Source organism: Gorilla gorilla, chromosome 21, assembly GCF_029281585.2.
Source record: "Gorilla gorilla gorilla isolate KB3781 chromosome 21, NHGRI_mGorGor1-v2.1_pri, whole genome shotgun sequence".
NCBI lineage: Eukaryota > Metazoa > Chordata > Mammalia > Primates > Hominidae > Gorilla > Gorilla gorilla.
The window spans coordinates 74,438,414-74,462,165 of record NC_073245.2 but is presented as its reverse complement, the minus strand read 5'-3'; the positions used below and the strand labels follow the sequence as shown (position 1 = coordinate 74,462,165).

Below are 23,752 nucleotides of genomic sequence, written 5' to 3'. Positions count from 1 at the left end.
TCCTCCTGCCTCAGCCTCCCAAAGTGCTGGGATTATAGACATGAGCCACCACACTGAGCCTGAAGTAATTTATTTTTTTATTTTTATTTTTTGAGGAGGAGTCTCACTCTATCGCCTAGGCTGAAGTGTAGTGGTGTGATCTCGGCTCACTGCGACCTCTACCTCCTGGTTCAAGCAATTCTCCTGTCTCATCTCCTGAGTAGCTGGGACTATAGGCCCCCACCACCATGCCCAGCTAATTTTTGTATTTTTAGTAGAGACGAGGTTTCACCATATTGGTCAGGCTGGTCTTGAACTCCTGACCTCAGGTCATCCGCCCACCTCAGCCTTCCAAAGTGCTGGGATTATAGGCGTGAGCCACCACGCCTGGCCTCAAGTAATTTTTATACTATTTAATTAGTAATGGCTGTAAAGGGCTGAATAAGCACAGCAGGATCAGGCATGTGCCTCATAAGAAACCACGTATGTGGAGCTCATCCTGAGAACTGAGATTTTGCTCCAACAAAAGACCTGGGGCAGCCCACACCTTATTTTTCAGAAGTTTCCTGGGTGATTCTAAGCTGCAGTGAAGGCTGAGACCCACAGGCTTTGACCTGCTCTGTCAAAGAGGTCGAAGCTGGGCCTGAGGCGTGCAGGTGACGGATACACGGGACACTGGCTCCCGTCACAAGCCACGTGGGCAATGAATTTACGTTTAAGTTAAAATAAGATGTTTCAGGTCTACATGCATGGATGTTTCCAACTTTTCTGGAAACCTAAAGGTATTCAAAATAAGTTTATTACACATCTGCCTGAGCACCAGGGTCACCGGGCACGTACCCACATGTGGCAGGGGCAGGGGTGGGCGCTGGGGGGCCCCGAGGAGCGTGCTCGCCTCTTACCGTAGCCCTGCTGCTGCCCGGGGTAGCTCTGCTGGCTGGGGTACTGAGCACGTACCCGTGTGTGGCAGGGGCAGGGGTGGGAGCTGGGGGGCCCCGAGGACCGTGCTCGCCTCTTACCGTAGCCCTGCTGCTGCCCGGGGTAGCTCTGCTGGCTGGGGTACTGCTGCTGGGAGTACGTCTGCTGCTGCGCGGCGCCCTGCTGGTACCCGGCCTGCTGCTGGCTGTACTGGGAGTTTCCTGGAGGGAGGAGGAGACACAGAAATGACTTTCCCCACCTGGGCTAAGGGGGCTCATTCTGTGGCCCACTCACGACACGGTAACTTTGGAATCCCAAAACCAAATCCATTGCTTTGGCATGTCTATTTTTTCACAACCATTCAAATACTATACTACACCTTTATCTTATAGAAATACAAATGGAAAGCTAAGAAACAAAATGGTTAATATGACAACTAAGACAGAGATGAACGCCAGCATCGCGGGTCAAACTGTGCTCCCCAGAGAGATGCTGACGTCCTAACTCCAAGTACCTGTGAATGGAACCTTATTTGGACATAGGGTCTTTGCAGATATAATTTTTTTTTTTTTTTTTTCAGAGACAGGGCCTCGCTCTGGCACCCAGGCTGGAGTGCAGTGGTGCAATGAGAGCTCACTGCAGCCTCCATCTCCCTGGCTCAAGTGTTCCTCTCACTTCAGCCTCCCGAGTAGCTAGGACTACAGTGTTTGCCAGCGTGCCCAGATAATTTTTTTTTTTTTTTTTGAGATGGAGTCTCGCTCTGTTGCCCAGGCTGGAGTGCAGTGGCGAGATCTCAGCTCAGTGCAAACTCCGCCCCCCCCCCCCCCCCCCCCCCGGGTTCACGCCATTCTCCTGCCTCAGCCTCCCGAGTAGCTGGGACTACAGGTGCCCGCCACAACGCCAGGCTAATTTTTTGTATTTTTAGTAGAGATGGAGTTTCACCATGTTAGCCAGGATGGTCTCGATCTCCTGACCTTGTGATCCGCTCACCTTGGCCTCCTAAAGTGCTAGGATTACAGGCGTGAGCCGCGGTGCCCGACCATGCCCAGGTAATTTTAAATCTTTTGTAGAGACAGGGTCTCCCTATGTTGCCCAGGCTGGTCTCGAACTCTTGGCCTCAAGCAATCCTGCTGCCCCTGCCTTCCAAAGTGCTGGGATTACAGGCGTAAGCCACCATGCTCTGCACAAAGAATCCATTTTTCTACTTTACTTTTCTGGTTGAAAATAACTTTCCTTTTTTAGAAGCTGTAAAATTTAAGTATTTTAAAACTGTAATCTAGTATTTTTTTTAAATAACAGCTTTATTGAGATAATGCACACTGGAATAGCTTAAAAACCTATCAGGGTAATTCAATCTGTAGTTAGATGGGATGACAAAACTAACACACACTCTTATTCCAGGCTGAACTCCTCCTAAGGCGAGAGCTTTGGAAAAACTTACTTGAGCCTTTCCAGTTATTCTCTATCCAGGAAGTATCTTGAGTCTTGAACTTCCACGCCTTCCTCTAAATCCAGGGCCGGTTCCAGCAACAGCTGGCAAACGAGCTGTCACCGTCACGGGAGAAGACTTAAGGTCACTATCCTTTCTCCTGCCCCCATGAAAGCCATCTGAGACATGGGGGAGTGGGTTTTCAAGGGTGTCAGGCTTTTGGGGGTCAGCCTGCATATTCTCATGTTTTATAGCCCACTTTATTCTTTACATAATAAAGGAGCCAGTTTGTGGCCGGGTGCGGTGGCTCATGCCTGTAATCCCAGCACTTTGGGAGGCCGAGGCGGGTGGATCACAAGGTCAGGAGATCGAGATCATCCTGGCTAACATGGTGAAACCCCGTCTCTACTAAAAATACAAAAAATTAGCCGGGCGTGGTGGCGGGAGCCTGTAGTCCCAGCTACTCAGGAGGCTGAGGCAGGAGAATGGTGTGAACCTAGGAGGAGGAGGTTGCAGTGAGCCGAGATCGCACCACTGCACTCCAGCCTGGGCGACAGAGTGAGACTCCATCTCAAAAAAACATAAATAAAAAAAAAAAAAATAAAGGAGCCAGTTTGTAGGAAACGGGCCAGCTTTGCCCTGGCACCCAGCAGGTATGCAACAACCGTGAGAGTGCCAGCTCAGAACACCCAGCCCCAGCACACAGGGACCAGGCCTGGCTCTCACACCCCAGTGGGTGCTCAGGCGATCTAGTGTGAACTGGCAGCAGCCACCCTATCCCCAGAGAAAGAGGGCTGCTGAGATAACTGCAGGGAAAGGGGGCACGACATCTGTGGAAAAGGCCTTTGCCATTTTCAGATGTGTTTCATGAAATCTGCAGGGCTCGGGGGAGCCCAGGCCGTGCTCTGAACAGGACAGCAACGGGGCGGGCAAATGTGGGGCCTTCCTCCACAACCAGCAAGTAAAGTATTCCAGGGTTCTTTCCTTTCTTTTCAAGATGGAGTCTTGCTCTGTCACCCAGGCTGGAGTGCAGTGGCACAATCTCGGCTCACTGCAAGCTCTGCCTCTGGGGTTCACGCCATTCTCCTGCCTCGGCCTCCAGAGTAGCTGGGACAACAGGCGCCCGCCACCACACCCGGCTAATTTTTTTGTATTTTTAGTAGAGACGGGGTTTCACCGTGTTAGCCACGATGGTCTCGATCTCCTGACCTCGTGATCCGCCTGCCCCGGCCTCCCAAAGTGCTGAGATTACAGGCGTGAGCCACTGTGCCCAGCTCTTTTCTTTCTCTAAGAATCCTCTGGCATTCTGCGGGGTGCCCGTGAGAAGGTGCCGGGCAGCATGGTGCATCTGTGTGTGAAACAAGAGGCCACAGCACACCCTGTTTGCTCAGAAGGAGCAAGATGTGGACACAATGAGCCACGAGGAACACGTGAACGACACTCAAAGCCGTGTCACATAAAAACACAGTGATCCACACGAGTACGCAGCCAAGGCGGCCCCAGCGCTGCCCGGGGAAGATGTGTCCCACAGGCCCCGGCCACACCACCCTGTCGTCCACTCCTGGGACATGCTGGTCACCACCTGGCGAGGGCCTGAGAAATGCACACGACACGCCAGCCACGCTCGGGACTCCAGGAGGTGTGGACGGTGTGGACAGCCATAAAGTAAGGTCCTTTCAGTTTCTGTGACAGCCAATGATGTTCCTTTTTTTTTTTTTTGGAGATGGAGTCTCGCTTTGCCGCCCCAGGCTGGAGTGCAGTTGCGTGATCTTGGCTCACTGCTACCTCTGCCTCCTGGGTTCAAGTGATTCTCATGCCTCAGCCTCGCAAGCAGCTGGCTTTACAGACATGCGCCACCAAGCCCAGCTAGTTTTTGTATTTTTGGTAGAGATGGGGTTTCACCATGGTGGCCAGGCTAGTCTCAAACTACTGATCTCAAGTGATCCACCCACCTCAGCCTCCCAGAGTGCTGAGATTACAGGCGTGAGCCACTGTGCCCTGCCCCAATGATGTTTAACTTCTGAAGCTGCCAATACATCTACATGATTCAAAGGTACATACAGACAGACCCATGCCTTCAAGAGGTCCTGGGAAGGTGGCCGCTTCCACCCCTGCTCTGGACTGCCTGAGCCCTAACCCCATCTCCTACCCGGAAGCATTTGTGTTGGTTGTTTTGGTGTTTGTCCATTGGCTGACGGTGTGAGTGTGCGTGTGTGCAAGGGCAGAGTCTCATCTTGCCTGCATTTTCACAGAGGCGCATCCCACACACCCAGCTCCATACCTGGCTTTTGCAGCTCATGGGCGGTCTCTCCTAGCAGCAATGGCACCCAGACGCCAGGTCACGAGGGGCTGGGCTCTGTCCAGTATGCGTCACTGCAAACCTCACTGTGACGCAAACGCGGGACTCGCACCCTCTCCTGGCCCCTCCCCCACCGAGCACCACATCCCGATGCTCCTGCCCAGCACAAGTGACCCTGTGGCCCCCGCTGTCCCCTCCTGGCTTGGTCGGCCCCACTCTGGTCCCCTCCTATTACTGGTGCCCTGCGCATGAACACCCTCTCGTTTTATCAGATTCTGCAGGCTCCTGACTGATGCCGTCACCAGGAACAATTCCAGCACCAACCTGTCCCACTCATCCTGCTGTGGGATGACTCAAAAGTTGGAAAATTCTTTTTATTTTTGAGACAGGGTCTTGCTCTGTTGCCAAGGCTGGAGCGCAGTAGTGTGATCATAGTTAAATACAGCTTCGACCTCCCGGGCTCAAGCTATGCTCCTGCCTCAGCCTCCCAAGTAGCTGGGACAACAGGCACATGCCACCACACCTGGCTAATGTTTTTTAGTAGAGAGGGGGTCTTACTATGTTGCCTAGGCTGGTCTCAACCTCTCAGGCTCACTTGATCCTCTGCCCTGGCCCCCACAATGCTGGGATCACAGGTGGGAGCCACCGCACCTGGCCTGATGCTGGGATCACAGGTGGGAGCCACTGCACCCGGCCTGGAAAGTTCTTTATGGTGCCTTTGACCCATTCCTCCTAACGTCCCCCCAGCCTCTCCACTGCACCATGGGCCACAGTTGTGTTTGAAGGTGGCTATGACACATCCGCCAATCTCTTCAAAGCAAAGCATCTCCAGGCCTCTCACCCCTGCAAGACTTCACAGTACCACCTGCTGTAGGGTAAAGTGTCACCTACGTATGTGCACTCCTCATGTCAGAGTCTAACAAACAGATGGAATAAAATGCTTCTAAATCAAGGAGGAAACCACGCCATCTGTCTTACTGGTCTTAAGGGGTTACTAAGCTTTTCAGCAAATTTCTCATCAATGATGGAAGGCAAGAGTACGTAACCCACAACAAGCTACGGAAGTACCTATCAGCCGGGCACGATGGCGCACACCTGGAGCCCCTGCACTGTAGGAGGCTGAGGTGGCACTTGAGCCCAGGAGTTCAAAACCAGCCTGGGTAACATGGCAAGACCTTATCTCTAAAAAAATTAAAAAAAAAAAAAAAAAAAGCCAGGCCTGGTGGTGCATGCCTTTAGTCCCAGCAACTCGAGAGGCTGAAGCAGGAGGATCACTTGAGCCTGGGATTTCCAGGCTGCAGTGTGCCACGATCAGGCCACTGCACTCCAGCCTAGGTGATAGGGCAAGACCCTGTCTCTTTAAAAAAAAAAAAGTAGCTACATCAGATATTAAAAGGCTGAGCAGCACATCCTGCGTTTGTTTTTGGGACAAAGTGTGGCAGCCTTGGGCAGATGCATGTGGACACCTCGCCATGGACAAGGCTGAACCCTGTGCTCCAGCTGGAAGGGACAGGGCCAGGCCCATGATGGCAGAGATCCTGCTGACTCCCAGGGCTTACGGAGGCACCACTGCAGCCAATATGCCAGAAGATAGCCTCTGGGCGCTGGCCACAGGGTGGCTTTTGTTTTGAGACAGGGTCTGGCTCGGTCACCCAGGCTGGAGTGCTGTAGCGCAATCTCAACTCACTGCAACCTCTGCCTCTGGGTTCAAGTGATTCTCCCACCTCAGCCTCCTGAGTAGCTGGAATTACAGGTACCCGCCACCATGCCCGGCATTTTTTTTTTTTTTTTTCGGGAGAGAAAGGGTTTTGCCATGTTGCCCATGCTGGCCTCAAACTCCTGAGCTCGGCCGGGCGCAGTGGCTCACGCCTGTAATCCCAGCACTTTGGGAGGCTGAGGCAGGTAGATCATGAGGTCAGGGGTTCGAGACCAGACTGACCAACAATGATGAAACCCCGTCTCTACTGAAAGTACAAAAATTAGCTGCGCATGGTGGCGGGGACTGTAATCTGAGCTACTCAAGAGGCTGAGGCAGGAGAATTGCTTGAACCCGGGAGGCGGAGGTTGCAGTGAGCCGAGATTTTACCACTGCACTCCAGCCTCAGCGACAGAGCGAGACTCCATCTCAAAAAAAAAAAGCAAACTCCTGAGCTCAAGCAATCTTCCTCCACTGGCCTCCCAAAGTGCTGGGATTACAGGCATAAGCCACCATGCCTGGCCATTTCTTTTATTTATTTATTTTTATTTTTTTTGAGACAGAGTTTCACTCTTGTTGCCCAGGCTGGAGTGCAATGGCATGATCTCAGCTCACTGCAACCTACACCTCCCGGGTTCAAGCAATTCTCCTGCCTCAGCCTCTTGAGTAGCTCGGATTACAGGCACATGCCACCATGTCCAACTAATTTTTGTATTTTTAGTAGAGATGGGGTTTCACCGTGTTGGCCAGGCTGGTCTCAAACTCCTGACCTCAGGTGATCCACCCACCTCGGCTTCCTAAAGTGCTGGGATTACAGGTGTGAACTAATGCACCGAGCTAATTTTTTTTTTTTTTTTTTTTTTTGAGACAGCGCCTTATCCTGTCGCAAGGCTGGAATGCAGTGGCACGATCTCGGCTCACTGCAACCTCCACTTCCCAGGTTTAAGCGATTCTCCCGCCTCCGCCTGAGTAACTGGGACTACAGGTGTGCACCACCATGGCCAGCTAATATTTGTATTTTTTGGTAGAGATGGGGTTTCGCCACGTTGGTCAGGCTGGCCTCAAGTGATCCGCCTGCCTCGGCCTCCCAAAGTGCTGGGATTACAGGTGTGAGCCACAACACCTAGGCTCTTTCTTCTTTTAAACTTTCATAATGTATTCATGTACTTTTTGATTCCCCCAGGTTTATGAAGGTATAACTGACATTTCAACGTCGCAGGCATTCGTAGCGCACACCGTGATGTTTCTATATGTGCCTACACTTGCGTGCTTTATTTCTTCACAGCAGGCTGAGATGTGTAAGCTCAGAAGCAAAACCTTTACACATCCAATTCTTTAAGAAGTAACCCAAACAAGGAAATCTGTAGCCGTTTAGTGCCCGCCTGCTTTGTGTACCTGGTGAAGCCTCACCGACACTGTTACCTCTTGATAAATCGCAGCCCTGCAGTGGGAAGGCCTCAGCCACTGCTGCCTGCCGGTCAGCGTCAGCAGACACAAGGCCCCTCTCCCCAGGGACTGCAGGCCCGCCTTCCCTCCCGGACGAGGTCGCGCAATCCCGCAGGCGATCATCAGCTCTTCTCTGGGGGCCATCTTTATCCCGGGGTGGGACTGGAACTGGCTGTGTGTACCTCTTCCCAACTCCACATTCTGGGATGTTCTATTGGGGTTTCAGGGCAGCCAGGGTGGGGGCACAGACACCATAGAAAGGGGCAAGTCCACCCGACACACAGCCCCCAGCGCAGCACTGCCCAGGACCGCCATGAAGGGCGGCAAGCCCCCAGCCACAGATGTGTGTTTCCTGGCCTGCAGGCGTCTGAAGAAACGCGAGGCCACACCCAGCGCAGCCACTGCTGGCATCCAGCTGAGGAAGCTCTGAGAGTGGCTCGCAGGCCCCACGCTCCCTGGCCAGACCCAATAACAGAGTCTGTGTCCCCAACCCCAGCATGGCCGGCTGAATCCTTTCCTGTCTCATGAACACACACATAAGGCAAGCGGGGCTCCTGACACAGCCTGAATTTCCAGCTCCCAGAACACACTGTCTCTCCTCCCACGCGCTGTGCTGTGATTTAAGGGACTCACTGAAGGCAGGCACTGCGTGCTCCTAAGGGTGCAGCGTCTTAACTCTGCTGCGTGTGGCGCTTACGCTCGAGCCCAGCACGCGGCCGTGCTCCTTACCCCCCTCATAGTAGTGCTGCGTGGACTCCTCGAAGGACCGGTCGTAGCTCTGCTCTGTGTAGGATGACTGCTGGTAGGCGTAATCGCCGTGGCCTGTGCGAAATGGAGACAGCGACAGTCAGCGGAGGCTGCGCACTGCACAGATCCCGGAGGAGGCAACTGAGACCCAGGCTGGGGAGATGCCGTCTGGCCAGGGAGGCAACAAGAGCCGGCAGGACCCGTGTCCCCCAAAACCATGCCCCAACCTCCTGAGCCTTGGCCTCCTCACTGAAATGCAGACATCAATGCCTCCTTCTCGGGGCGACTGTGAAGCTACCTGGGGATTTACGCAGAGGATCAGCGCTTTCAGTGCCTGCCACACAGCCATGCTAGTGACCCGACTGCCTTCTCCCTGCCACCTCTAGCTCCTGGGAGGACGCAGGCAGGGGTGTCCAACCCTTACCGAGGCCTTCGCTGCATGTGACCATCACGTGGCAAGGGTGGCTTGCCCTGCTGCCACCTGCCCACCTGTCTGTGCACCTGCCCCTTGCTGGCTGAGGCCAGCTCTCTGCCTGGATGCCTCCCAGGGATCAACCCAGCCTTTAAGACCACTTTATTTTATTGTTATTTTTACTTTATTTAGAGACAGGGTCCTGCTCTGTCACCAAGGCTGGAGTGCGGTGGCGCGATCATGGCTCAATGCAGCTTCAGCCTCCTGGGCTGAAGTGATCCTCCTGCCTCAGCCTCCCAAAGTGCCAGAATGACAGGTGTGAACCGCTGTTTTCAGCCAAGACCACTTTCGGTATCCCCTCCACAAGCCCTGGGACTATGCAAAGACTGAAAGGTGACGACGGTAAAATACTCTGCAGAGATGAGAAGAGGCAGGAGGAGGTGCTGCAGGTGGAGCCGTCACCTTCAGGGCATTCTCTGTGAAGCTGGGAGGCGCCTTCTTGAACATTTCCACCTATCTACAGCTAGGAGCTGCAATTATCCGCCTCCAACTCCCACAGCCTTTCAGGAAGCAGAGGCAAGGCCGCGTGGAGGCCAGTGCAGCAGTGTGTGCCGCAGCTTCTCTCTGCAGAGGCCAGGCACCACTGCCAGCCCAGCTCACCCCATCCCCTACCTTGCTCCTGCAGGGCGTCTGGCCGCTCTGCCTGTAGCCCAGGCCTGAGCTGGAATGACTGAGGACACACTGCAGTGGCCACACCCTCCTTGCCCTCCTTGCCCTCCTTGCCCCTGCAGCTGCTCTGCGTTCCTGGGCGGGGTCAGGCCGCCGCCAGTGCTCACCGTCGGGGTAATACTGCTGGCCCATGGGCTCCGTGGCGCCCTGGCTGTGGCTGTACTGCTCGCCATAGTACTCCTCCTGGCCCAGGTACTGCTGGGAAGAGCCTGCGGGGGAACCACATTCAGCGCCAGTGCGGGCCGCGCCCTCCTCCCTCGGAGGACCTGCTCGCTCACTGGGGAAGCCAAGGCCTTGCTGAATGGCCTCACCCACCCGAGGAGAACACCCCATGCTGTCATCGTATCCAACTTATGTTTTGTATTTTTAGTACAGAGTTTCACCATGTTGGCCAGGCTGGTCTTGAGCACCTGGCCTCAGGTGATCCGCCCACCTCGGCCTCCCAAAGTGCTCGGACTACAGGCATGAGCCCGGCCTGTGACACTCTTAATGACAACTGCCGCCCCTACCCCCAACACTGACTCCTCAGGGACAGCAGACCCTCCACGGGCCACACCCTGGCCCTCACTCCCAGCGTCCACACTCAATGTTAACACCAAGGCACCAAGCCTCACTCCCCCAGGCTCCCCGAAGAGAAGCACACACAGCCTGGCACTTCACGACCCGCGGCGGTCAGCTGTGCCCGAGACCTGGCCCGGCCGGGCGTTACCTTGCTGGGAGGGCCGGTAGGGCGCCATGGGCCGCTGCCCCATCATGCTGCTCCCCTGGCTGCCCTGCCCCATCATGGCGATGGACGACTGGCCCTGGTAGTGCTGGCTGCCGCCCTGCGCCGAGCTGTAGTGCGACGTGGCCGCCTGCTGCTGCATCATGGAGACTGAACGACAGGACAGAGGCCCCACATCACCCCGGGAAGCCTCCCGCCCTCCCTCCCACACCCAACTACCTCCTGCGCCCAGGCGGGTTCCTCGTTATTTTCCTGTGCTCCCCACGAGGACAGCGTCCTCCACCGCAAGGCACGCCTCCCCTATGTGGCCCGCACTGACGCCCTGCAAGCTCAGACCCGCTGCTTGCACCGACTATTTAAAAATGTGCCGACGTGCAGAAAACAACAGGGAGAGCCCCCGGGCAGGAAGATCCAGCGGCTTCCACAGCCAACAACCACCTTTCCACCCCTCTCCTCGGACACACAGCTCCCGTGACAATCCCACTTCCACTGTGGCTCGAGTCCTGTTCTGCCTGGTCCCTTGAGCTGGCCTCAGGGGTCACACTGTCCCCTCCTCAGCAGCTTTGCAACCTCACAGCCCTTCACATTGGCCTGTCGTACACGTCCCCTGCTCAGAAGCCCCTAGTGGAGCCCCGTCCAACAGAAATGACACAAGCCACACTTTTTAAAGTTTCTAGTAACCACAGCGAAAAAGTAAAAACAAACAGGTGAAATCCATTTTCATCATGCATTTTATTTGAGTCAGTATGTCCACAATAAATGCTAAACATTCAGTTATTGTGAGAAAATCCTAAGGAGGTCCTCAGCACCCTTTCTTGGCACTAAGCCTCTGAAGTCCGTGCGTCTCCAACACTCAAGAAACTCAACCGGGACTGACGCCCACAAAACGTGACCGGGGCCGAAGCTCATGGAACGCGATGGGGACCCGAGGCTTCTCAAGTGCCCAACACCACACGTGGCCACCGTGGTGGACGGCCCCGCTCTCGGGCTCCCGCTGCCCTGCAGAAAGGCTGGGGCCTCTGGCCCAGCGCTTCTGGCCCCTTGTCTTCTCCACTGAGGTGCCTCTGGCCAGGCTGTTCCCTCCCTGGGGAACAACTCTACCCCACCTCTGAGAGCCCAGTGCTGTCTGTCCAGACCCAGGGCCAGTGGCCCCCACTCCCTGGGGCATTCCCTGAGACTCCATGGGAAACACCCCAGCCCCTCGCAAAGCTGGGGGACAGGAGGAGTTGATCGTGCACCCACTGGCGCCCATCCCTCCGGAAGCTCTCAGAGGCAGCGGCCAGCCCCGATTCACGGGCCCCTCCCCTCCAGCACCCAGCAGGAGGGCAGCTTCCCCGGGACCACATGTCCAACGTGCATGTGTCAAGGGTCTTGGAGGCGGGCCCAGGCCCCCCGGGGTTGCAGAGGCAGAGTAGGTACCTGGGTTGGACTGCATGTTGATGTTGGTCCGAGACACGTAGTTGCCGATGGTGCCTTGCCCCTGCATGGGGACGCCCTGCGAGGCGGGTCCCGCGTGGCTGTAGCCGGGCCCAGAGATGCTCATGGAGGTGGTGGGCAGCGTGTTAGGTGCCGTCTGCTGCATGGACACGTGGCTCGGCCCTGGCATGGGGAGCAGGAAGTGGTGTCAGGAGCTGGGGAGCCAGGTCCCCACTTCTGAAGGTGAAGACACCCCAATTTCCCTTCAAGTGATTTTGGGAAGAGTTGCTATCAACAGCACTATTAATGATTAAGTGACTAATAAATAAGTGGCCGGGAGCAGTGGCTCATGCCTGTAATCCCAGCACTTTGGGAGGCCGAGGTGGGTGGATCACCTGAAGTCAAGAGTTCGAAACCAGCCTGGACAACATGGTGAAACCCTGTCTCTACTAAAAATACAAAAAAATTAGCCAGGTGTGGTGGCACGTGCCTATAATCCCAGCTACTTGGGAGGCTGAGGCCGGAGAACTGCTTTAACCCGGGAGGCGGAGGTTGCAGTGGGCCAAGATCACGCCCATTGCACTCCAGCCTGGTCGACTAGAGCGAGACTCTGTCTCAAAAAAAAAAAAAAAAAAAGAAAAGAAAGCAGCGCACATGCTAGCAAAGTACAGGATGAATCGTTTATTTGTTGTTATTTTGTTATTATTTTCTGAGACAGGGTCTGGCTCTGTCACCCAGGCTGCAGGGCAGTGGCATGAACAAGGCTCACTTCAGCGTCACCCTCCCAAGCTCAAGTGACCCCCTCTCCTCAGTCTCCCAAGTATTTAACCGTTTGGACTACAAGTGTGCACCATCACACCCGGCTATTTTTTGTAAAGATGGGGCTTTGCCATATTGCCCAGGCTGGTCTCAAACTCCTGGCCTCAAGTAGTCTGCTGGTTTAGGCCTCACAAAGGGTTGGGATTAGAGGTCTGAGCCACCACGCCCGGCCTGTTATATTACTGTTAATAGTCTCCAAACGTTATCCATGCTTCTCAATCCAAAGACAGGAGCATTCCATTCCTATTACACAATCCACCTGGAACCCCGCAACTTGCATTTGAATTTGATGGAACGTGACAGTGTTAGAGAGAGTGGGCAACTGCAGCAGGAGCTCAGCCCAGCCGCACGGCAAGCTCGCTGCGGCCCTGAGCCTGGGCGATGGCAGCCGACCTGTGGCTACCCCAGGAGGAGTGGGTCCCATGCCCAGCCCTGTGAGGGGTGGGGTGCCCCACCATGGCAGCCGGCTGCCCAAGGGCTGCCTCGGTGGCCTCGTGGCCAGGAACGCCCTCCTCCCCTGCCGCACTCACCGTTGCCAATCTGGCCCTGCAGGAGGGAGGAGGGTGGCAGGCCCGTGCTGATGGCGTCACTCAGGCTGCCCTGAGAGTGCAGGCCCTGGCTGGAGCCGCTCTGAGTCAGGGCTCCAGGGCCCAGGTTCATGTTCTGCGTGGGCGGCTGCAGGCAACAGGAAGTTTTCAGGGAAAAACGGTTAATTTACGGAGAGCGACCTCCACAAGCCAGGCCAGGGATGAGAGGGCACCCGAGATTTGCCGCCACACATCATGGCCACCTGGTCAATGTTCATAATCAGCAGCCATCGTCACAGCCAGGTGACTGCAGAGGACCAGGCCCAGATGGAGATGGCAGAATGAGCGTCTGGGTGAGCGTTCAGAACTCTACTGAGTATCAAGTTCATCCACACGTGCCTGGGTGTGAAAAGCTGGACCTCCTCCTGGGACAGCAGGGAACCCCTTCCCCGGCCCACCAGGCTGAACGCACCCCGTCCCCCTCGGGCGCAGGTGACCAGCACCTCTGTGCTCCGCGACCACGACCCCTCCGTGCCAAGAGCTTTGGCACAGGCGGGATCCCTCTCCTGTTTCCCGTGCTCCTGCTGCATGTGCCCCTTCCCCCTGACTCCCCCCACCCCACGCCCGCCTCGGATCACACCACACAGAAGGGAGTGAGTGTGAAGTGGCCCTCAGCAGTCTCCCAGATCAAGGTCAACCAGCAGCTCTGGAGGTCTGCACACACATGCTGTCTACACCTGACCAAGAAAAGGAAATTTCCACCAGGACCTGTGGGTGTCTGCAGGGTGAAGAAGTGCAATTTGACAGGTCAATGGAGGTGGGTTTAACATTTTTACTCGCAAAACACATCCTGGCATTTATGTCATCACTTGCCAAGGACTAAGGGTCACTAGGAGATACGTCATTCCCGGCGACATGTCTGTCCCGGAACCCCGTCAGCAGGACAGAGGCTGCAGCAGCACGACCTCGTCTTCACTGTGACAATTTAATCTTGGAAAAATGCATTTTAAAAAATCAAACAAAATAAAATATTTGAACTAACACTGGGAGAATTTACTGTGCTGGGCATGTTTTCTTTTAAGTTCCGTTTTCACCCACAGCAGCGCATGTGCACGGTTCACAGCGGCTCAAAGCACCCGGAGAGGCTCCAGGGAGACGCAGGGCCCCCATCCCACCTCTCCCCATTCCACCTCTCCCCATCCCACCTCTCCCCACCTCTCCCGACCCCACCTCTCCCCACCTCTCCCCACCCCACCTCTCTCCACCTCTCCCCACCCCACCTCTCTCCACCTCTCCCCACCCCACCTCTCTCCACCTCTCCCCACCCCACCTCTCTCCACCTCTCCCCACCCCACCCCTCTCCCCACCCCACCTCTCCCCACCTCTCCCCACCCCACCTCTCCCCACCTCTCCCCACCCCACCTCTCCCCACCTCTCCCCATCCCACCTCTCCCCACCCCCGACCCGAGAGCTGCGGCTGCTCCTAGAGTGGCTTCTCCGGGGCTTCCCTCCCTTCAATACATAACGAGGCTGAGCCACAGTTCTGACCTGGCCACCTTAGACGCTGTCATTACCCCCAGTCTGTCAGGAAGGGTTGGTCACCACCGCCCACACTCCCATTTCTGGTGGCTCTAGTGGTATTTTTGGTTTCTCTGAGTCATCTTTGCTACCTGAGGTGACATGCCCACAATTCCAATCTTAGGCAGTGTCAGAGTCCTTGCTGGGTAAAGGAGGCCAACCCCCCGCGGGTACTCACGGCAGGAAGCAGGGACTGCATGTTCTGGTTGGAGTCTGCGATCGTGGCCAGGTATACCAGGTTCCGGTGCAGGATCTGCTGGTACCTGCAGGAGAGGGGGCACGCATGAGGCAGGACGACGGGACCACAGAGTCCCCACATAGATCCAAGGCAGAAGTAAAGTGTGAACAAGACAGCCTGACATCCAGCCAAACCCCATGAGGACATGGACCCCAGATGACACAGGAAGGTGGCAGGGTGCTGGGGTCTAGGCGGGGACGGGAGGGCAGCCTCTACCCCAAACCCTGAGCAGGCTCCCAACCCATGACAAAAACTCTGGAAAGACTCTAAGGTAACAGCTAAGCGGAAGCTGGCATTGGTCTGTTCAGAGGATGGAGATGGGGGGAGGCCACGAGGAGGCAGGGGCCTGAAGGTGACAGAGGGACAGAGCCCTCGTCCAGCTGAGACAGGCAGTGGGCGGACTCCATAGAGCCAACGACCCTGAGAAAGCCCTGGAAAGAAATGGGGAAGCACAGTTTTGCCAGGGAAGGCCCCTCGTATACCTCGCACCAGTGGGGACCCAGTCCCTTCACCCCACCCACACCCAGGGGTGTCTGAGGCCATTCACGCACTTCCCACCTCCAGGTCAGTCTGACGGCCACTTGGACAGCCGCTTGGAGGGTGGCAGACTGGCACGCACCCCTCCTATGCATTGGGCCCTAGGTTCACAGGGTCACAGGAGGTCCCACCTGGAGCAGGTGCTGTCTCCTGGTGCGCTGGCTGTTGGCCACAGAGCTGCCCAGAGAGGTTGGCCCAGGCCTCCCCCCACTGCTCCTGCCTCCCACCTTCCGCCTCCCTCAGAACTACCCCAGTTCCGGCAGCAATGCTTCGCAGCTGTGCTGGGGACTCTCGGGACGTATCTGGCCTCCGTGCTGGGGACTCCTGGGACACATCTGGCCTCCGTGCTGGGGACTCCTGGGACACATCTGGCCTCTGTGAAGGGGACTCTCGGGACGTATCTGACCTCCGTGTCTCGGGACGTATCTGGCCTCCGTGCTGGGGACTCTCGGGACGTATCTGGCCTCCGTGCTGGGGGACTCCTGGGACGTATCTGGCCTCTGTGCTGGGGACTCCTGGGACGTATCTGACCTCCGTGCTGGGGGACTCTCGGGACACATCTGGCCTCCGTGCTGGGGGACTCTCGGGACACATCTGGCCTCCGTGCTGGGGACTCCTGGGACATATCTGGCCTCCGTGCTGGGGACTCCTGGGACATATCTGACCTCCGTGCTGGGGACTCTCGGGACATATCTGGCCTCCGTGCTGGGGACTCCTGGGACATATCTGGCCTCCGTGCTGGGGGACTCCTGGGACATATCTGACCTCCGTGCTGGGGACTCTCGGGACATATCTGGCCTCCGTGCTGGGGGACTCCTGGGACATATCTGGCCTCCGTGCTGGGGACTCCTGGGACATATCTGACCTCCGTGCTGGGGACTCTCGGGACATATCTGGCCTCCGTGCTGGGGACTCCTGGGACATATCTGGCCTCCGTGCTGGGGGACTCTCGGGACATATCTGGCCTCCGTGCCGGGGGACTCCTGGGACATATCTGGCCTCCGTGCCGGGGGACTCCTGGGACATATCTGGCCTCCGTGCCGGGGGACTCTCGGGACATATCTGGCCTCCGTGCTGGGGGACTCCTGGGACATATCTGGCCTCCGTGCCGGGGGACTCCTGGGACATATCTGGCCTCCGTGCTGGGGGACTCCTGGGACATATCTGGCCTCCGTGCTGGGGACTCCTGGGACATATCTGACCTCCGTGCTGGGGACTCTCGGGACATATCTGGCCTCCGTGCTGGGGACTCTCGGGACGTATCTGGCCTCTGTGCTGGGGACTCTCGGGACGTATCTGGCCTCCGTGCTTAGACTCTGCATGACACCCTCCAAGTGTTCCGGTGTATGGCGGGCACTCACTGCGTGCACTCGGCCGTCTTGCCCTTGCTCTGGTACTCCAGGATGCACTGGATCAGGTGGTGGTTCTCGTCCAGCATCTGCGGAGAGAGCGTGAGCGGGCGCTGCCGACGCGGGGCTGTCGCTGACCCTCAGGATGAACTGCCATTGCTACACATCTAGTTTTCATACAGGTTGAGCGTCCCTTACATGAAACGTGTCAGATTTCAGATTTTTCCAGATTTGAGGATATCCGTATTAGACCCACCGGTTTGGCATCCCTAATCCGAAAACCCGAAATCCAAAATGCTCCAATGAGCATTTCCTTTGAGCCTCATGTTGGTGCTCAAAAAGTTCTGGATTTTGGAGCACTTCAAATTTCCAGATCTCGGATGCTACGCCTGTTCTGTATACGAAACTGTCGTTATGTGCATTGCCTCAGCCACCACAGACCAAACACTCACGCCTCCCTGCGCTAGGGACTTCATCCGTAAGCGGCAGGGCCATCTAAGCCCACAAATGAAAACACAGAGGCCCCGTGCCCCCAGCAGCCCCCACCCCGAAGGACCCTCCAGCTTCCAGGGCCCTTGACGGCGGAGGATCTGTGCAGCAAGGGTCAGCCAAGCCGATGGCAAGGATGTCAGGACCCTGTGGGCATCCCACAAGAGGCCCTGGTGCCCCTAGCTGGAGGGGATAGCCTCGAATTGCAACCACACAGGGTGGGGCACAGGTAACTGCCCCCTCCCAAGAATCAGCAGGGGTCCAGGGCACTCCCAGGTGGTAAGGGCATCGAGACTTCCTGCAGGGGCTGCACCAACCGGGGTGAGGGAGGGAAGGAAAGGGTCTGGGGGGGTCAGGGACGGCACCACCGGTAGAAGAAACCACACACACACAGGCCGGCGTGGGGGCAGAAAAGATGGGTGAGACTGCAGAACCGGGCATGACCTAGACCTGGGGCTGGCACCCCGCAGCCCTCACCCCCAGGGGTGCTGCGCTGAAATGCAGGAGAACGGCACGATAGGCCCACAGGCCACACAGGGAAGGCCGGTCCCGTCTTGAACCTTCTGTGTCTTACACATAAAGTGTGTGTGCACAGACAAGGTCATGACCCTAAACCCAGATTAAACCAGTTTCAAGTGACTCAGGTAAACAGCCAGATGTGGGCCTCCCAGAGCTGGGCCAGGGGTCTCTCTGCAGGCGCCACGTGCTCCTAGAACTGGCAAAATGGAGGCTTCTGGTCCACGGACAGCCAGGCATACACTCCGCCAAGCACGGTCTGTGCTCAAGATGGGCACTGCCAGGAACCTGTCAGATGCAGGGGCTCAGCCTGTCTCTGACCTGGTGACCCACGTGCCTGGCCACACCTGAGCAGCAGGGGGCTGGGCCCACAGATTCCCCAGGTTTCCTTCCCAAAGCGCCTCCTGAACGTGCTCTGTGGCCCCAGGAGGGCTCTGGAGCATTCCCCAAATCAAGCGGCCCAAGGCCTTGCGTCCACACACCTGCACGTACTCAGGACGTGCTGAGTCTGGTGGTTGGTAGAAGTGGGGAGGGGTGGGTGGCAGCAGAGGAACAGGGGCTGGGGCCAGGCGGCATCCTGCAGACACCACACAGGACGCCCACAGGCCGTGGGGAGCAGGCACAGGAGAGCCGGCTCTTTCAAGGTGTCCACCTGGGGGCAGCACTGGGTGGCCCGCGGAGACCCAACGTGAGGCGAAAGAGGAGAGAGGGGGTATGGGAGGGGACTGAGAAGAGGCGACACCCGCCCTGTGACCAGCCGCCTCTGTCTGCAGGGAGGCACACAACTGAGCCCACCACACCTGCTGCTTTTCATAAAAAGGCCTTTTCTCAAAGGCTGGCACCCAAGGAAAAAGCAGTGCCTTTTGGCTCCACTACAGCATGCTGGGTCACTCAGCCCTAGGAGGCCGCTCCCGACAGGAGCTCTACAGGCCCTGGAGCAGGGGAGCCCTAGGGCAAGGGGAGGAGGAGCCCACCTGCCTGCCTGGGGCCTTGGGGCCACCCAGCTGTGCCTCCACCCTGCAACGTGGCCCCTCTAACTGCGATTTGACCTTGGGGCCCAAACTCATCCACAGGCAGAGGGAGCCCAGGGTGGAGAGAGCCAAGCCAGGCCAGCTCACAGGGCAGAGCCCGGACCCACAGCCCCGGCTGAGCGACTGCCCTCAACTCAGCTTCCTCCTCTGCCGGTCTCCACGACTTCGGGGTTGGTTTCTCCTGCTCTATTTTTTCTTAAAGTTATACCTTCCCCCTTTCCACTCTTTACCACTTTTGTCCCTGCTGAGGACAAGGTGCCCTGCACTCAGCTGAGCCCAGTGGGGCCGAGGAGTCATCCTGAGATGGGGGTGGGGGGCCGCCAGGGGACACTGTGGGCCAGGCTTACCAGTGGGCAGGTGAGGGAGAGTCCACCTGCCAGGCGCCGGCATTCCAGATGGCTCTGCCTTCAGATGAACTGCAGGAAGGGACAACTATGGGCTTTCTTCCTTTCCTTCTAAAGGGCTTCCCCTCCTTGACTCCTAACCCCCAGGCAGGGATTGTCTCCAGGGACACGAACTAGACACGGCGGACATTTCAGCATCACTCCCAGCACGGGGCCGGGATGGGCCGGGGGGGCGCAAGCCACTGACTTCATTAAGCAGAGCCCCGCGGGTGTGCACTGGCCAGGGCAGTGCCGCGAGGTTTATGCACGCATGACGAAACACAGTACTGGTGTGGGTGTTTAAAAAACTGGATACAGAGAACTTTCTCATGTATGTTAGACACATACCCGCTTCAAAAAGGGCAGGACAGGCAGAATGAAAGGTGGAAGACTGGACACCCCAAACCCCAGGCCCCGGCCGGCGACTAAGGATGGAACAGGTGTGGCCCTCTAAGGACAGAATGGGGAGGGCACAAGATGGCAGCGGTGGGAGTTTGGAAGCTGAAAAGCACATGGATGAGTAACAACCGAATCAGTGCCCCCAGGGTACCTGGCCTGAGCCACGCTGTGCTGCGAAGCCCCACAAGGCTCAGGAATGTTAAAATTCCGGCACCTTTCAGGGTCGCCCAGGATCTGCTGGCAGGAGATGGGGTTGGAGGAGGGGGCGTCTGCAGGAAAGTGACCAGCCTGGAGGAAAGATGCTTGGGCACTGAAGGGAAAGAGCACCTCAGAGTGAACCACAGACCACACGCCTGCCTGAGCATAGCAGGCAGTGCCCCGGCCTCCAATCCCCAGAAGCCACAGCGGTGTGGCCCCCACCTGCCATTTCAAAGACAAAGGCCAAAACCAGCCACAGAGGCCAAAATCCAAAGATGAAGGTTATGCAAGACGGAGACTTTTTCTATTTGCTTTTCTTCTGAGACAGGATCTCGCTCTGTCACCCAGGCTGGAGTGCAGTGGCGTGATCTTGGCTTACTGCAACCTCCACCTCCCAGGCTCAAGTGATCCTCCTACCTCAACCGCCCGAGTAGCTGAGACTACAGGCGTGTGCCGTGTGCCACCATGCCTGGCTAAATGTTTTTTTTTTTTTTGGTAGAGACAGGGTCTCCCTGTGTTGCCCAGGCTGGTCTCGATCTCCTAGGTTCAAGTGATCTGCCCGCCTCTGCCTCCCCAAGTGCTCATTACAGGCATGAGCCATTGCACCCGGCCTGAAACTTTTTTAAAAAATCCAACAAAACCTATTATCAATATCCTCACGAAGTCAGCCGGTGCAGTGATGCAGGTTACTGGAGCCCCAGAAAAGAAGATGATGCTGGTTAGAAACAACAGAGGGGGCAGAAGAGCTCTGGAGGTGAAAACCTGTTAGTCAGAACACAACTCAACAGAGGGGCGGGATATGAAGTTGAGGAAGAGTCCTGGAAAGCAGGACGGATCGACCGAGGAGAAAACAGAAAGATCGCGAAGAAAGGGAGTGGGCCAGCGCGGCCCTCCAGGAGCCCCAGAGACAGGAGCAGCGAGGAAATCACCCCCAAATCCTTCAATCATTTTCTCAGAGCTGAAGGACGCATTTCCCCATTGGAAGGGCCCCCAGGTGACCAGTTTGCCAAAAAAGACCAGGGACAAAGAAAGATCCTAAACATGACAGGAGAGAAAAACCAGGTTCCACGTGAAGGACAGTGGATTCCGACGGCACGGAGCCTCCTACATGGGCCCGCAGGGGGCGACGACCTCACGGAGACTTCCGGAGGAGCTGCGTCCCATACCAAGGGACACCCCCTGAGGTGTGATGACCCAGTCCCAACGGAGACCTCTGGGGGGCCGATGGCCTGGCCTGAGGGAGGCTCTGGAGGAGAGATGAACTCACCATGGAGGTTTCCGGAAGGGCTATGGTCTGATCCTGAGGGAGACTTCTGCGTAGAAATTCTAGTCCGCTGAAACCGCAACCAGGCATGAAGGGAGAAAGGACGCACTTTCAGACCCGCAAGTTAGGAAAACGTACCTTGTACCCAAACCAAGGGCACTCGATGACTGGCCGGCATTCTTCAAAAACTGTCAGAGTCATCAAAGACAAGGAAGATGAACAAGTGGTTCTCAACCAGGAGAGACTCAACAGACATGGTCCCAGGGTCCTTCCAGTAATCCTTAATGATGTCCTACAAAAGCCATTACTGGGACAACTGGGAAGTCACAGTGAGTTGGAGCAGACGGCTGTGCTGCTGCCACATCAGCTCCCCCGTTTCAATCTTTCTACAGCGTCATGTCCTTGTCGGCAGCAAAGTCACGCTCAAGCATTCGGGAGTAAAGGGGCACCAAGTCTACAACTCATTCTCAAATTGTCAGGGCAAAAATAACATGTGTCCACAGGACAGAAGAGGGGAGGGGACAGCAAATGAGGTGGCGTTAACATGCAAGCAGTCAAGTGAAGGGAGCGTGGGAATTCTGTTTAAAGGGACACATCCCAAACACCTGTTCTCAGGAGGCCATAAAATGATGCGCCTCCCTCCCCAAACCAAGGGAGCAAATCCCAGGAGAAGATCCAAGATCCAACCCAAGAGAAGCCAAAGGAATTCGGCCAATGGTGGGAGGCCCATGGAGAGCAGCCCCGAGACTGAAACCCGGAAGAATACCTGAGCGAAGGAGGAGATACACTAGTGACAAGTAATCGAAAAGAAAAACAATCAACAACTCCAGGGAAAACAAAAGCCAGGCAGGAAAAGCAGTCACACGGTCCTGCGTGGTTCAGCAGTGAGCAAGGTGTTTATCATCACCACGTCAACAGCAGAGGCAGATCCAACACCCGAGAAAGCCACTCTGACGGGTATGAGTGGGGAGCACAGGTGTGCAGCAGGGAGGGCAGACCTTATCTGGTGACCTGTTCTCCCTGGTCACCAGGTAAGGTCAGCAGCCCTAAACCCATTCCAAAGTGGCCACTTGGTTTGGCCTTGAGAAGGGCAAGACAGCGCCTCTGGGAGGTGGGAAGAATTACTCCTGAGGTTACTCACACCCTGATAGGGTCTGGCTGTGTCCCCACCCAAATCTCATCTTGTAGTTCCCATAAGCCCCACGTGTCGTGGGAGGAACCCAGTGGGAAGAAATTAGATGGATGGGAGCTGTTTCCCCCATGCAGTTCTTGTGATGGTGAGTGAGTCTGCATGAGATCTGTTGGTTTTACAAGCGCCTGGTATCTCCCCTGCTTGCGCTTCTCCTTCCTGCCGCCTTGTGAAGAAGGTGCCTTGCTTCCCCTTCCGCCATGATTCTAAGTTTCCTGAGGCCTCCCCAGCCCTGTGGAACTGTGAGTTAATTAAGCCTCTTTCCTTTATAAATTACCCTGTCTCAGATATTTCTTCATAGCAGTGTGAGAACAACTAACACACACACCCATGGTGCTTCTTGACTCCTGATGTGCACGCGTGGCTTTGGTGAGCATAAAATCCAAAGCAAAAGACCCTGACAGGACGGAAAAGCACCGACAGGCAGCTGTGGCCCCCGCTCTGGAGCTTGTCGATTCGTAGTTTCTTACGTGTCTGTGTTTACGAAAATCTCTAAGACAAGCATTTACTCATGGTATCATCTGCAAAGCGACCTTAAAGAGGCCTGAAGTGAGTCTGGGGTTGCCAGGGCTGGTGATGGGCCCACCTGGGTCTCCTCCACCTGGTGTGCCTCTAACACTAAGCTGAACAAAGAAGCCATTCACGTGGCCTGGAGCGTTCTAGATCTTCTGTATTTACTGCTGTCTTCTGCAGACACTGTTTCCCAGCTTCCTGATGTGCAGTTGTGTATTTTTCTGCAACGTGAGATACGGTTCTCCCCACCCTTTCCTGAGAGGCTGAGTTTCTACAGGTTCGGGGTAAACCCGCGCCAGAGACGTCACCGGGAAAGCACTGAAGCTGGTGGCCTGAGGCCTCCCGAGGTGAGGGCGCTGGGGACAGAGATGAGGTGGCAACTCCATCTGGAGGAGCCAGAGGCTGGCATCGGGGGCCGCAGCAAGGAGGGGTGGTGAGATCCCATCTCTGAGCATGCTTCATCAATGTGCCCATCCTAGGCCTGGGTGAGTGGAGGCGACAGTGAGGAGGCGCGACCCGCTCTGTTCATGGTGGAGTGGGCGTGGGTGGCCAGTCGAGTGAAGACCGACGTGGGCATGCATCTGCTCAATGCCATGAGGCAGCAGAGCCCCAGGAGGCTCCTGGGGTGGACGTCCAGCTGGGCTAGAGGCTGGGCAGGAGCACATGGGTAAGGTGGGGGAAGGGCGGCCCGATGGAGGAAACAGGCATGTGCGAAGGCCACAGGGCATGTCCAGGAATGGAGGCCAGCTCTGGGGAGCGGGAAAAGAGGGGAACGGGGGAGGCCAGCTCTGGGGAGTGGGAAAAGAGGGGAACGGGGGCCGCTGGGGGACAGGAGTCCTGTGCCCATTGTGGGGGTGACTTTTCAACCAAAGCCTGTGCTCACTGCAGAGGCTGGCTGGACCAAGATCCCAACGCGGCTGGGTGCAT

The 23,752-nt window shown here is 56.5% G+C and overlaps 1 protein-coding gene across 8 annotated transcripts in view; it reads right to left on the bottom strand.

The window, feature by feature from the left end:
* The window catches only part of SS18L1 (SS18L1 subunit of BAF chromatin remodeling complex), a 40,379-nt gene that overhangs the window by 8,677 nt on the left and 7,950 nt on the right, over window positions 1-23,752 (bottom strand). For 5 of the 8 annotated variants that reach the window (XR_008674497.2, XM_055372833.2, XM_055372832.2 and 2 more), the window contains 8 exons: window positions 16,856-16,932; window positions 14,898-14,982; window positions 13,145-13,289; window positions 11,799-11,978; window positions 10,365-10,529; window positions 9,763-9,864; window positions 8,497-8,589; window positions 999-1,118 (listed from right to left, as the gene is read on the bottom strand). Coding sequence is in view for 7 of the 8 variants with exons in the window: in XM_055372833.2 (XP_055228808.1) it covers window positions 999-1,118; window positions 8,497-8,589; window positions 9,763-9,864; window positions 10,365-10,529; window positions 11,799-11,978; window positions 13,145-13,289; window positions 14,898-14,982; window positions 16,856-16,932 (967 nt within the window). In the remaining variant the exon portion in view is untranslated. Of the gene's footprint in view, window positions 1-998; window positions 1,119-8,496; window positions 8,590-9,762; window positions 9,865-10,364; window positions 10,530-11,798; window positions 11,979-13,144; window positions 13,290-13,404; window positions 14,358-14,897; window positions 14,983-16,855; window positions 16,933-21,126; window positions 21,194-23,752 lie in introns of those variants that run through there. The other 3 variants (XM_055372834.2, XM_063702429.1, XM_055372836.2) reach the window with 2 other exon arrangements.